The following is a 13603-nucleotide window of genomic DNA, read 5'->3' as shown; positions in this document are numbered from 1 at the left end:
ATCAAACACCTTCAACCTAAAACCTTTTCACTGCCGCGAGCAAAACCTTTTATTATTTAATCCTGTGTTTAAGCCAGAGGGAAACATGCATGCATGTGATACACATCGACATTAGCATAATAAAAGGGTTTTCCCTGAGCTCAGCCTTTGGTTTCTGACTCTTTTTCACGCCTGCCTGGGATAAAGCTCAGCCTTTTATTCCATGTGTTAATGAGTCCCATTCACACACCTGCCCGAGTTTCTCTCCAGCACGTCAAGAGTTAAGGAAGTACACCTGTCCCATCACACACCTGCCTCTGCACCTTCAGCCAATCAGGTGCAAGTGTCTGAAAGCTACCTGTCAGGACAGATAAATGTGCCAGCAGCGGCAGGCCCAAATCAAAACCTCTTCACTCAAGGAGGTACACAGTTATAACCACTTTCTCTCTCTCTCTCTCGTTCCCTCTCTCTCGCTCTCTGTCTCTCTCTGATTCTCTCACCGTTATATATCAAAACGGAAACACACACCTTACCAGAGAGGACAGCAAAGACTGAGGATTTTATTTCTGCCGCCTCTGAGGAACGACATGACCAAGGAGATTGAGTAAGTGACATGTGTTTTTTGATTTTGTCTGGAGAAGGATCTCAGATTGTTTTGTATATCAATCAAGTCGATAGCTCTTAAAGGATTGGTAACGCAAAGACAATTTCTTGAAATCCAACTGACACAGATGTTTACAGATGTTTGACTTTGGGTTCGTTTCTTTTTCGCTTTTTTTCCGTCTTTTTTTTTTTTGTTGCTTTGTCTGGAAGTGATCCTAAACTTTCCTAAATTGTTACGTTTCCGTAGGTCTTTATTCCTCTCGCGCTCTCGAGGTGTCAGTTGTAGTTTCGTCGCTTGCAGCTCTGACACTCCATCTCTTTTCTGCCACTGGGCAGCTAGACCCTTATCAGAAACACTACATAGGGTCTGTTTGTACAGATAGCTGACACCACAACCATCCAACCAACACACACAGACACACACACACACCGCATGCACCACACTCTCAAGGCACACTGAGCTGCATATGAAAGAATAATCGTAGTATTTGTGTGTATGTGGCTGATTCTGCTGTCCTAGGGGCTCTGAATCACAAAAGCAAGTTTTCACCTGCTCATTGTAGCACAGAAACTAAATATGGTCATTGAAACTGCATGGCATGGTGTATCACGCTGTGGCATGCAATAATAGCAGCACCAAGTGCCATGTGAGGATCGTTTCATTCATGTGACTGTGACAGAGCAGCGTCTTTAAAGCTCCATTTAAGAGGAACATCAACAGGAAATGTGTTCATTTGCTAAACAAGACCTCTCACCTGGTCAAACAGAGCGCTGTCATGAGCTCAGGTGCTGCAGCGCTTGTCAGGAGTGAACTAACTGTTTGCTCGTTAGCCGTTAATCCATGGCACAGGGGAAAGGCCCAAAAATGGATCCTACTTTTCCTTGTGTTGGGAGATAAGTGATCCTTCCCTAATACCTAGGTTTTGTTTGAGGTCTTCAGGCGAAACTGACATCCTCATTTCTTCGGTTTATCCTAGCGGACCTTATATTTGCATGAGTTCTTACCCTTAGGTGCTAAGAACATCTATAGAGCAAAAATGTATGGCAGTGGTCACCAACCCTCTTCCTTGAGACCTACCTTTCCGCAGGTTTCATCTCCAATCAAAATCGAACACAGCTGTTTTAGCTGATCAAGAACTTCTTAAGACAATGATTAGATGGTCAGGTGGAGCTAAAGTCTTCAGGAAGGCAGATCTCCAGGAACAGGGTTGGTGACCACTGGTGTATGGGATTTGTTGTTTAGGTTCATCTCAGAAGCACATTTCACAAAGATATTCAGGCAGATGTTTATGTGGATCACTGATGTCAATTCCATATAGCTGGCATTTTCTCAAAGTAGGATTTGTTGAAACCGCTGCTTCCTTCAGTGCAATTTTTACAATCTATATTTCTTGCTTTAGATATGAATCAACAAACTGGAGGACAGCGCATGTCTATGCGTGTGGAAACTTCCTGAACTTTTAAAAAATGTTCTTTTTTTGTCCGATCTTGCTTCAGGGCTCTGATGATTTTGCAAAACGAGAGCTTTAACTACCCATGCTACTCTGACAGTTACCTAATGGACTCCTGGAACTACATGGACATCGATAGCAGCAAAGCCAAATCCAGGCTCACTGATGATGATCTCAGCGGTATCTTCAGTGATATTTGCAAGGTAGAAAACCAGAAATTCTCCAGAACTTTCCTAATTCTAATAGAGATACAAGATATTCATTGACATTAATTCATTCATTCATTTATTCTTCTTTACAGACTCCAAAAGAGCAGAAGATGACTCCCTGTTTACATGGAAGCAGCGCATTTAAACCCATGGACAGGTAAAAAAAACAAACAAAAAAAAACAACATTTAACCCTTACATCTGTACTAGGACAGGAGTTAATCTCCAGTGTCTTTCACCATACGTGCCCAATTCATTTCAAATCCTGCAGAGATAAAAGACAAGCCCCAAGCACACGCTGACAGGCGAGAGTGGCAAGGATAGAGGTGTGCCTGTCCAATTATCAAGAGAGACAAAACGTGACAGGTGTACGAAACTTAATGTAGGTATTTCTCACAGGTTTTATTTCATCGCCTCCTGCCACTCCTCCAATGTGCAGAGCGAGGGCTAGCAAGATTAGCTCGAGCTTAGCTGAGGTCAGAGCAGTTTAAGATGCTAATCCTCTTTCCCATCCCACCCCAGAGACAGCTGAATCACTGGTCTTTTGTGCTGGTGAAAAATGGCTGGCGATCAAGAATATTTTTTCCCCTTGAGTTGAGGCGATGACGAGAAAGGCAAACAGAGTTGGAGATGTGGATTATGTAGCAAACAGCTCCCACCCAGCTCTCCTCAAACAGTGTCGAGATTGAGTGCTGTTTCTGTTGACTTGAACAAGTTCTCCAATCACTGCTACCAGTAAAAGGCCATTGAGCTCTTTATTTGTTCTAGAGTTAGCATCAATGACAAGCCACCTAGCCACTCTCACTTAACTATAGTGTTTAAACATTACATTTAGGCCTTGTTTGCCTTCTCAGTGAACACAATTATCTTCGATTATCTTTCAGAACACCCAATGGTTCTTCCCCTGAGCTGACACCTCTGCAAAACTCACACCTCATGAAGCTGGTATCCGAGAGCATTTGCACCACACAATCACAAGTAGCGAAACAAATCTCTCCAAGCAACAACAACTACATCCAGGCTGTCGCGGTTGACAACTATGAAAAGCAGGCCATCAACAACATATTTGATTCCCTTATGCTCAACGCGACTCATAAAATGTGGCCTTCGGATACCCCCTACCCAGAAGCCAGCACTGAAGTGAGTCTCACAAAGAAGACCTTCGCATTAAGAACACACATAAGCCGAGTGGACTTATTATTAGTTATTATTATATATTTATGTATTGCTATGCAACAAGTGGTTTTAAATTTCCAAAACAATGCAGTGACTCATGAAATGTTCGAAATGAATTGGCGCAAACTAAAGTACAACATACTGCTTTTGTCCTTCACCCACTCAGCCTCTAGGCTACAACACTGAGTTTGTGGGCCACCCAAGTCCTGATTACTCCGACTCGTACTCAAACTCTCCTCCTGAGAGGTACAGGTAAGCCAAGCATGGAACACACTTCAGACTGTCAATCATCAAAACTTAGACCTTCTGCCAATTGATAATTTTACATATTGCCCTAGGGACAAGGCGATTTTTTTTTTGTAGACTATTGATTTATTTATTTATTTTTGGTTGTTCATTTGGTTTTTGTGCTGTCTTTGTTAGTCAGAACGATTTCCAGTTTATCCTCGGAGCACCGCAAGCCTCCCAAAACAAGGCCACTGAAATTCCTCTGGTGTACCTCAACAAGGGCCAGTTCTACCCCATCACCCTGCAGGGAGTGGACAACCGTTCTGGGATCCCATGCACCAAAGTGAAGGTGAGCTAAGACATTTAAGCCTAAATAAACACCAGCAACGTTCTGGATTATTGAGAAGGCGGTAGAACATTATCTGGAGTTCATGCAGGGATCTCCAGCAGTAAAACAAACAAACAAACAAAAATCTTAGAAAGGTCTAGAAAGTGTCCTCAGTGGGCTGGAAAGTTAGGAATCTTCTAGAAGTTGGCAGGATTTTAGAAGGGATCCAAGTGAAGGTGGGTTGAGAGCAATAAAAAAAGTCAATAATAATAATAATAATAATAATAATAATAATAATAATAATAATAATGAAAAGCTAAACAAATGATCATGAAGCTTTTGGAGGTTGGAAAGGTGTTAGAATGTTATCTGCTGTACTTGTGGAGATCCAACAGAAAGTGAGTTAATATATCTGAGGAAAAAAACAACAACAAAGCGGGAAAGATTGGGACGGTTCAGGATTCTAGAAGGTTGTATGTTCTACAACATTTTCCGCCATTTAAAATGCTCAAGACATGAGTGCTTTATGTGCTGAAAGATCTACTGGCAAATCTGTAGCTAATTTCAGGGCTGATCAGAGCTTCATTATTTATGACTCAAGGTACACAACAACCTCCCACTTTTATCCCGGTGCTAAGAAAGCTAAAGCTAATATCCCGAACTGTCACACTGTCACCACTTACAGCCATGACATTTTCCAGTGATTAGGAGTTAACACTTTAGCATTAGATTTAATCAGAGGAGGTTTGGTGGCATTAAAGTTGTACAAATATTTTTGTCGATACAGTCTCAGAACACACCTATGTGTGCAAATCCTGCCTCTGCCTTTGCCAAAACTCCAAGTGACTAAAGGCTTAGAGATGGAGGGGAGAGGCATGGCAACCTGTTTTCAAGCGAGTGTATACGTATGCTCACTCGATTAATATGACAACGAGACAATAAACCAAGGTATTAGCTTGATGTCAAGAAACTTTTTGTACCAATCAACCTGTCTTTCTGTCCTCCTTTCTCTTTCACTATCTCGCTCAGACTGTCATCATGGCAGTGTTTGAAAATGAGAAGAGTCCTGAGATGCAGCTGAAGTGCTGGAATCACTGGCACGCGCGACAGCCAACTGCTAAGCAGAGGGTCATTGATATTGGTATGCACTAACTAAACACACACACACACACACACTGGCAGTTAAATGTCCCATAGCTCAGGGGGTCTGCAGTCTTCCCTTCAAATGGTGTCAGGTTCTCTTTCCAATCTGACAGGAGCCTCATCTGATTGCACTTGTTTAATCGATTTAAGTTTATCATCAAATGACTATTAGGTGTGGCTCCTAATTGCCTGGAGTACCCCTGCCCTACAGATTATGGAGTTTTTCCTGGACCAACACACCCAAGTTGACTCAGGAAGTCTGTTAATTAGTTGATTAGTTGGAGAAGGTGTGTTAGAGATGGGAACACAACACGATTAGCAGGGCTGGGAAACTTCATGAACCGTACCTTAGTTCAACAAAACAGACCTCATATAAAAACAATAATGACCTTTCCTTTACTTTCACACACCGTCCGTTGTGACCCAGATGAGGACGGGTTCCCTTCTGAGTCTGGTTCCTCTCAAGGTTTCTTCCTCTTATCATCTTAGGGAGTTTTTCCTCGCCACCATCACCAATGGCTCGCTCGATAGGGATAAATTCACACACTTAAAATCTGTATCCTGTGTTTATATATTTATATAAAGCTGCTTTGATAAAGTCCATTGTTAAAAGCACTACACAAATAAAAATGGAATTGAATACCTCATTTACCCTGCTTTCATGGTTAAAACTGTTGTACCACCAACTGTTCTTTGGGCAGAGTACTCTCTAGATTTTAAAGTTTAATTATTCATCTCATTTTACTCATTTTTATGCATTCTCTCCAGCTGACTACAAAGAAGTCTTCAGTGGCATCAGCAAAGTAGACGAGGTCGCTTTTAATGCTTTATCCTTCATCTGGAACACTAATGAAGAGGCAAAGGTAAAAACACACACTTGCCAGATCCATTTGTTTGTGTTGTGTGTTGTGTGTGTGTGTGTGTGTGTGTGTGTGTGTGTCACAAGGGAGGAATCCATGGCATGTCACCACCCCAGGCATCTGTCATGACAACAGGGAGAGAGATGAAGAGAGAGAGAGAGAGAGAGAGAGAGAGAGAGATCTCAAGAATATCCTGAGGCAGTTTAGGGCGGGACAGCGAAACCAAGAACAGGCGGAGGAGGGAGAGAGTATAAAAAAAGGAGGAAAAAAAAGAAAACAACATATACACACCTGATAATTACCAAGATTGCATTTATAAGAGAGAGAGAGAGAGAAAAAAAAGCATAACAATCAACCGAGAAAATAAACTGGGTAGAAAATAAAGACGTAAAAAGAGAGATCAATCTCGGATTAGTCGTTTGGTCTTTTGCGTCCTTATGAAAATGGATTACAAAGACAAAGCAAGCTGATCCTGGCTTAGAACTGAACCCTTGCATACTAAGCCTGTCTTTCTTTCTTTATTTTTCTGCATTTGGGTTCAAACTTGCCCGGTCATGTCCCGGTGTTCCCATTTTTATTCCACACCTTTCCTATGGAAACCAACTCCTGTATATTTGCTGTATATTTCAGGGCTAGATCGTCATCCCTGATGCTAGCTTTTTTTTTTTTTTTTCCTTTTTCTTAAAGAGTCGAGGAGTGACACAATACATGCGTTATGACCATGCTCAGGGCTTAGAAACTATTTCAAAGTGCTCGATGTTTCTTGTAACTAAGATAAGCTATGTTGCCTTTAGCTAATTCATGAAAATGTAGTGAATAAGTTAATGAAAGCCTTAAAACCTGCTTCTCTCTCTTTCTCTCTCTCTCCCTCTCTCTCTCTCTCTCTTTCTCAGTTTTCTATATTGTACAGTGGTTTAATAACAGCTGAATGAATACTTTAATATGTGTTATTGGATTTATTAACAGTCGAATTATTCATTAAAAGTACATACGACTCAGGTTTCTGGATATTTTTAAATACCTAATTAAGACGCATCTCAAAGTGTTGCTTAATCGTTAAAATTCGAATCAGTGTATTGAAATGTTCTTCTTCTACGGGATTTCCGCAGGTGTATATTGGTATCAATTCCCTCAGCACAGACTTCTCCTCTCAGAAGGGGGTGAAAGGTGTCCCTCTAAACCTGCAGATCGACACGTATGACTTCAGCTCTGGCACCAACCATCTCATCCACCGAGCCGCCTGCCAGGTCAAGATCTTCTGTGATAAGGTCAGTTAGATTTTTCAGCTCCATTCAAGCTTCCTGGGGTGTTTCAGCTGGTGTGATAAAGGTGTGCACTAAAGAGCTAAGCTACAGTTCTGGCCCTCTAGGCTATTATCCATTACTTGAGATTGTGTTTCTAACTGCCACAGTCTCTGTGACTTGGAGGATCGTTTTCATAGGAACTCGTGCAAAAAAAAAAAAAGTTCGCTTGTAGAATCTGTCTTTCTGTCCGCCCCGGCACATAAACACGTTTGTATCTGCTGGTTGTTAAGACAAATCATTCATCCCATTATTCAGCTCTAATCTGATCTCCAAACCCTCATATTCTTGCTATCTTCTTCATCTGCTGTGTTCCTTCTCCTTGGCTGCCTTCATAGTAGCCTTCAGAGCATTTAGTGAGTACAGGATGGGAGGAATCGTTCAGAATTGTACCTGTCTGACAGGTTTAGCCACGGCAGGTGAGCTTAGTGTATTACTGCAGAACGAGGAACCATTGTGTTTTTCCATCAGATGGTTCTGGCAGCTGGTTTTGTTTTGTTTTTTTCTTTTCTTTTCAGCATTGTATCTTCAAGGTCTGTTTTAATGAGGCACAAATTACTGAGGTGTCAAGGCTGAAGTCAAGTGAGTTCAAAAACTAAATTTCTTCCGACAGGGTGCCGAGAGGAAGATGCGAGATGAAGAACGCAAAAGAGTCAAAAGGCGAGCCAAGAACGTTGCTGACTCCACTAACGGTGGTACGTGTCATCCAACCCACTCTTAAACCAGTTATATGATAACACAGGTCTGAGATCACGGTCACAAAATTACATTTATGCAATCACGGAAGTTTGGTAGAGAGACCACACCTGAAACGCTTTCCTCCTAGCTAATATATTTCCCTATTCTAGAGTTTTCCGTTTGTTTCTCAATCCTTAATTCAATTTAATTAACTTGACTTAATCCAAACACCAAAAAACAACCAAACAACCAAGCAACAAAACACAATGGAGAATGAATAATATGCCAGATAGTAAGCTGCTTAAACAGGAAACAAACTGAAAAGCAGGCTGGAGAGATCAAATATTCATTCGTAGCACATCGCTAGCTCCGAGCTTAGCTAAATAAAACCTAGCTCTGAGCACAGTTATTTAAAAGAAAAACAAACACTCAACTTGCACTGATTTCACTGCTAAAATAACTCATTGTACTCATCTCTAACAGTGTTTTAGCTTGTAAGACCCTGATCTATTTGTACTAACATGAAGACATGTTTTTGTAAATGAAGCTGTGATAACCGAATTAGCATTCGCCTTGCTAACATGCTAATCCCAACTCTCACATGCAAAAGTGAGGTATCTTGGTATGAAATATTTGACCGTAAAACATAATTCAATAAATATATTATTATATCAGGGGAAGTGTTAATGTTTTGTTTTGTTTGGTTTTTTTAATGGCTAAGAAGATTGCTGTTAGCAACCGGTAATTAGCATGGAGTAATTATTAACCTAGTAATTATTAACTTTTCAAGATCTTGTACCACATTTTAAGACTCAGACTACTTTCAGATCTCTTGATACTTTTTTTTTTTTGTGCTTTGTGTGTTGTAAATGGCATCATTCAGGTTGCTCGTACTTCCAGTGCTGATTAGTAATTAGCTGATGATGTTAGATCACAAATTTGTGAGCTTGTGTCAAGGTTGATCAAATTTCTGAAAGTGTTCGCCTTTTTTTTCTTCTTCAGGAAAACAGACTCTGGTTTCCAGCTCCATAGGGAAGGACTGCACTTTCTTCAAAACCCTGGATGACCACGTCACACAGCCTGTGCTGTTCATCCCTGAGACCCACTACAGCAACCTGCAGCGCTTGGTACACCCAACACACACACACACACCTCCAGAAATCCTGGGATTTGTGGTTAGCCGCAGCTCCGTCGAGTCATGTTCCAACAGCTGCAGGGCAGCGAGTGTAGGATAGAGGCAGGAAAAGTGTGGGAAAATATGTAGTGGGAAAAAAAAAAGTGGTCTGGGAAGAAAGATAAACAGAGGGATAGAGAGCTGGAAAGGAAAAGTATGATTACACAACAGTAAACGAAACTTTCCTCATGAGGAGACGGCCATGCTGGCTGACAAGGAGGATTAGCTTGCGGGGGCTCACACACTCCCAAACACACACATGCACATACACACGCCTGACTCAGCCTTATTCCGCTAGTGTTAAAGGGATTGCGTGTTTACACATAGGAAGAGAAACACACTCACACACACTTTCCACTCATTTCCCACAACCTCTGTAGGACCCAGTGTGTCAGATAAGATGTGCATCTCAGCATCTTGCATGCATGCATGCAGCCACCCACACATGTACATGACATTTATACACATACATCTCAGATGTCACACACCAGTATCATATGTATGTGAGAACAGTCTCTCTGATCAGACAGTTAGATACACACGTGTTTAATTGTGCTTGTGTGATGTTATGCATCGCTAGGCGATCAGGTCAGAGCACGACAGGAATTCTTTTCCTCCGATAGCCATGTATATTTTTTTTACATTAATGCTGATAGTGTCTGTTATCTCTGGGTCTTAGGCGGTGACTAACAGTACAGAGGAAAGTGACAGGAACTCGCTGAAACGTGTTGCCTGTTTCTCTAATTCAGGAGAGCAGTGTGGCTCAGCGCCCAGCAAACAACCACGCAAGGATGAACAGCAAAGAGGTAACGTTAACACGACGCCGACACCGAAAAACCACAGACGCAAAAGAGCCGATCTCACACCGTATGCAGATTAACCACTAATGAATTATACAACATAACAACCACAAAACCTCACCATAACATAAAGCACGGAATCCAAATAAATAATAATAAACATTACAGAGCCAAACTACAACATAAACAACACAAAACCACATCACAGAACCTCCTACGACACCCACTACCACCACATCAGAACATAAACATAATCCACTCACACTATATCAAGTCAAACCACAATGTCAACAAAACAAACCCACCTGAACACCACGAAACTACAACAGTGGCAAGCCACACCATGACCTAACGCACAGAATCCAAATAAACCTCCTGATCAAGCAATAACAAACATTACAGAGACAAACGAAAACATGAACCACACCAAACCACATCACAAAACCATCTACCATCACATAAGCACCACAAAACCACAACATAAACACAATCAAATCACACTATATCAAGTCAAACCGCAATATAAACAACACAAAACTACGACGCTATCAAACCACAACATAACACAACGCACAGAATCCACATAAAACTCTCCATCACACAACAAACTTTAGAAAGCCAAACTGTATCACAAACAGAACAACATGAACCCGGTCCGGATCACACAAAAACACAACATAACTACCACAAAACCACATCACAGCCCTTCATATGTTGCAAAACAACTCCAAGATCAAATGAACGATGCCAGAGTAACTGACGATGATCATTTGGGTTAGTATAATCTTGTTCACATTGAGGTTTGAGTTTATGGACTTGTCGTCATGGTAACAGCTTCACTGAAAGCTGAAATGAACACTCATAAAACAAAAGTGCCGATTATTTATTTGTTTTTTTTGTTTGTTTGTTTTGTTCTAGTCCTCCTGTACGTACGGCAAGAATCAGAGGAAGTGTTTGATGCCCTCATGCTGAACTCGCCCACCCTGACAGGCCTCAGACAAGCGGTTCGTTCTGCTTTCTTATCATCCATTCCTTCTCTTTCTCTTCCTTCCTGCTCTACTTCTCTTCCTCCGATCCCTTTGTCATACATGTGAAGATCTCACCGTACATGCTACAAGATCCTTGACAGGAAACTCATCTTGGTTCTCTTTTCTCATTCTCAGATTTCGGAAAAGTACGGTCTGCAAGAAGACACCATCGTGAAAATCTTCAAAAAATGCAAACGAGGGTGAGTGACAGTTTCGTAGCACTGAACACACAGAGGTTGACCGGATGGCGTCAGCCATTTTGGCACAGGGAGGGTCTCGGCTGGTGGATGACGGCTGCCATTTATGCTTTATTGACAGAGCAGATCTAGGAGATAAAGAAAGGCTGGGATGTACTGAAATGCTTTCGTTGTGATCTTAGGTCGGTCTCTTGCTGTCAGTTTTCTGGAACTTAATCTGACAGACTGGGCGGGCAAGAACTCTGTAGTAAAGGAATTTCGTAATTGCTGTTTTCTTTACTGGAAGGGGGAAAAAAAAAAGTCGTAGAAAAAGAAAACAAAAGAAAGACAAAGAAGTAGAGCAGGGAAACGACAGATCTTCCAGTCACCTGTCACCATCTGGGTTATCTTTTCATATCTCTGTGAACGTAAAGCAGTGCTTTATACATCAGTTTTACACTATTTGAGCGTCAGTAATCTAGCCCAGGGCTTCGTAGCAGCGATTTGGAGTGAGCTGGCCCTCAGACACGTAGATGACGGTAGTGTTTGGAAGAACAGGACAGGTTAGGTGGCATTCTCTCTCTCTCTCTCTCTCTCTCTCTTCTCCCTATCTTCTATCTCTCTCTCCACCCCACATCATCAGTCTGTTTCCTGTGTACCCTCAGGCACACCTGGCACACACACATCACCTTCTGGGTGGAACATTTCTTTGATTTATGATGTCGGTGTAAGGCCGAAGCAAACGTTTAGGTCATAACTATTCAAACATCTTTGAAATGGAACCATTATGAATTGATCTAATCTTGTTGTGTCAGTGATACAGAGTTTAAATGAGCACGGTTTCGATCCATGGTTTGTATTGAATGAAATGTTGGTCTATCCCTGGAAACTCGAGGGCAATCGTGGTAGTTTTTTACTGCTGGTTTTGAAAACAATACAGCTGGGTCCTGTCTTACATTTCGAATTTTATATAACGATATTCATCTGCACTTGTGACTCACTTTACACTGTTGGTGATGATCCCTAAAGATTGCACTTCGCACAAATGGGAAGTTTGTGCCAAGTCTCACTGTTGCTTAAGGATAATCTAGCCTGGATACTGTCGATTTATACCTTAAGAACTGCTGCTGTAATCATAACCACTTTCCTGTGCTCATCCAAGAAGACTTATTTACAATATGCGCATGATGAAAATCCTCTCAACCGACTTAGTACTTAATACACACTATCCCTTTCTGAGTCTGGTTCATCTCATGGTTTCGACCACTGGCTTGCTCATTAGAGATCTAACTGGATTGGAAGTAGGCTGATATTCAGCTGTGTTGTGTCAGTCGCTTAGGGCCACCGAGCCACCAGGGGGCACCATAAGATATATTAGGATGTCACTTGCAGCCCCAAAGGTCCAGAAACAGCCTTACTTCTAGTTATGCATAATATTAATTACTGTACTAACTCGATATTTTGACTTTGAGTGTGGTTTATACTCCTCATGAATATCCTCTCTGTTTTCTCAGGATTTTTGTGAACATGGACGACAACATCATCGAACACTATAGCAACCATTCCGCCTTCCTCATCGAGATCACCGAGATCATGCACAATCAATACCAAGTCACGCTACTCGAGTTATGAGCGATGTCCTCCAGTGATGCAAGTCCCGCCCCCTCCCTGGCACTGTCTCCCCAGCCTGCCAATCAGAAAGCACTGCCACCTCTCAGAGAGATTTTTTTTTTGGGCCACAACTGTCACCATGGGGACAATAGAGCATTGCAGGTTTACAGCTAAACTCCAGCACCACATTAATTACCTCTGTAAATACAATTTATTTCCTTGTTTTTTTTGTGTTTTTTTTTATATTAATTATTGGATTTGTTTTGTTTTTAACCACAGTTAAATATAATGTAAGCAATTATGATACATTGAACCAAATGATGAGCGAAAGAATGAATGAATGAATGAGTTGTAAATATGAACTGTAAATACAAGTGAATATTGTTAACTAAAGAGACTTTATATGTCTTATGATTGGATACGATTTGTTAATATTTCAGCGATAGCTTTGCGATGTCTGCCTGTAGTGGTATTGCTTGCGCTTGCTTGTGTAGATTCCTTTAACTTCACGTATGCGCCTCTTAACACTAAGTAGGTTCATATACTTCCGGTCACGACGCTGTAGCTTTACACTAGCCTGCCTGTTTCACATCTGAAAACTGCCCGAGCCAAAACCGGGGCAGTTTTGGACTTTGAACGTCACACATTTCCTGCTTCCGGAGCCGCATTTCTGTCTCAGTGTTTCACCTGTGAAAAATCAGTAGCTGGTGGCTTTTTGTTGCTCACCACCGGCTCCACACATTTCGAGGCTGCTCGGGCATTACGGGTTCCATGACGATGTAGCCTCTTGTCCTCCCACATTTAGTTAAAAAAAGAAAAAGAAAAAAAAAGAACCACAAAAACACCAGGAAAAGAAAAA

At 41.6% G+C, this 13603-nt stretch overlaps 1 protein-coding gene across 1 annotated transcript; it reads left to right on the top strand.

Moving 5' to 3' along the window:
- The first annotated feature begins 373 nt into the window (after positions 1–373).
- On the top strand, positions 374–13603 carry grhl3 (grainyhead-like transcription factor 3). The gene is made up of 15 exons (XM_017476797.3): positions 374–583; positions 2080–2236; positions 2335–2399; positions 3126–3381; positions 3584–3669; positions 3841–3994; positions 5003–5114; positions 5885–5979; positions 7086–7244; positions 7891–7972; positions 8958–9082; positions 9809–9935; positions 10848–10933; positions 11093–11157; positions 12648–13603. The coding sequence occupies exons 1-15, from the start codon at positions 567–569 to the stop codon at positions 12763–12765; spliced, it is 1704 nt and encodes a 567-aa protein (XP_017332286.1). The 5' UTR covers positions 374–566; the 3' UTR covers positions 12766–13603.

This window comes from Ictalurus punctatus, chromosome 9, assembly GCF_001660625.3.
Source record: "Ictalurus punctatus breed USDA103 chromosome 9, Coco_2.0, whole genome shotgun sequence".
Classification (NCBI taxonomy): Eukaryota; Metazoa; Chordata; class Actinopteri; order Siluriformes; family Ictaluridae; genus Ictalurus; species Ictalurus punctatus.
This window is presented reverse-complemented; position numbering and strand designations above follow the sequence as displayed.

What these genes read in the sequence shown, in the direction of transcription:
- grhl3 (XM_017476797.3), top strand. An exon ending in TCTCCTCCTGAGAGGTACAG is followed by an intron (nt 3,670 to 3,840) that starts GTAAGCCAAGCA and finishes TGTCTTTGTTAG; the next exon opens with TCAGAACGATTTCCAGTTTA. An exon ending in GCAGAGGGTCATTGATATTG is followed by an intron (nt 5,115 to 5,884) that starts GTATGCACTAAC and finishes CATTCTCTCCAG; the next exon opens with CTGACTACAAAGAAGTCTTC.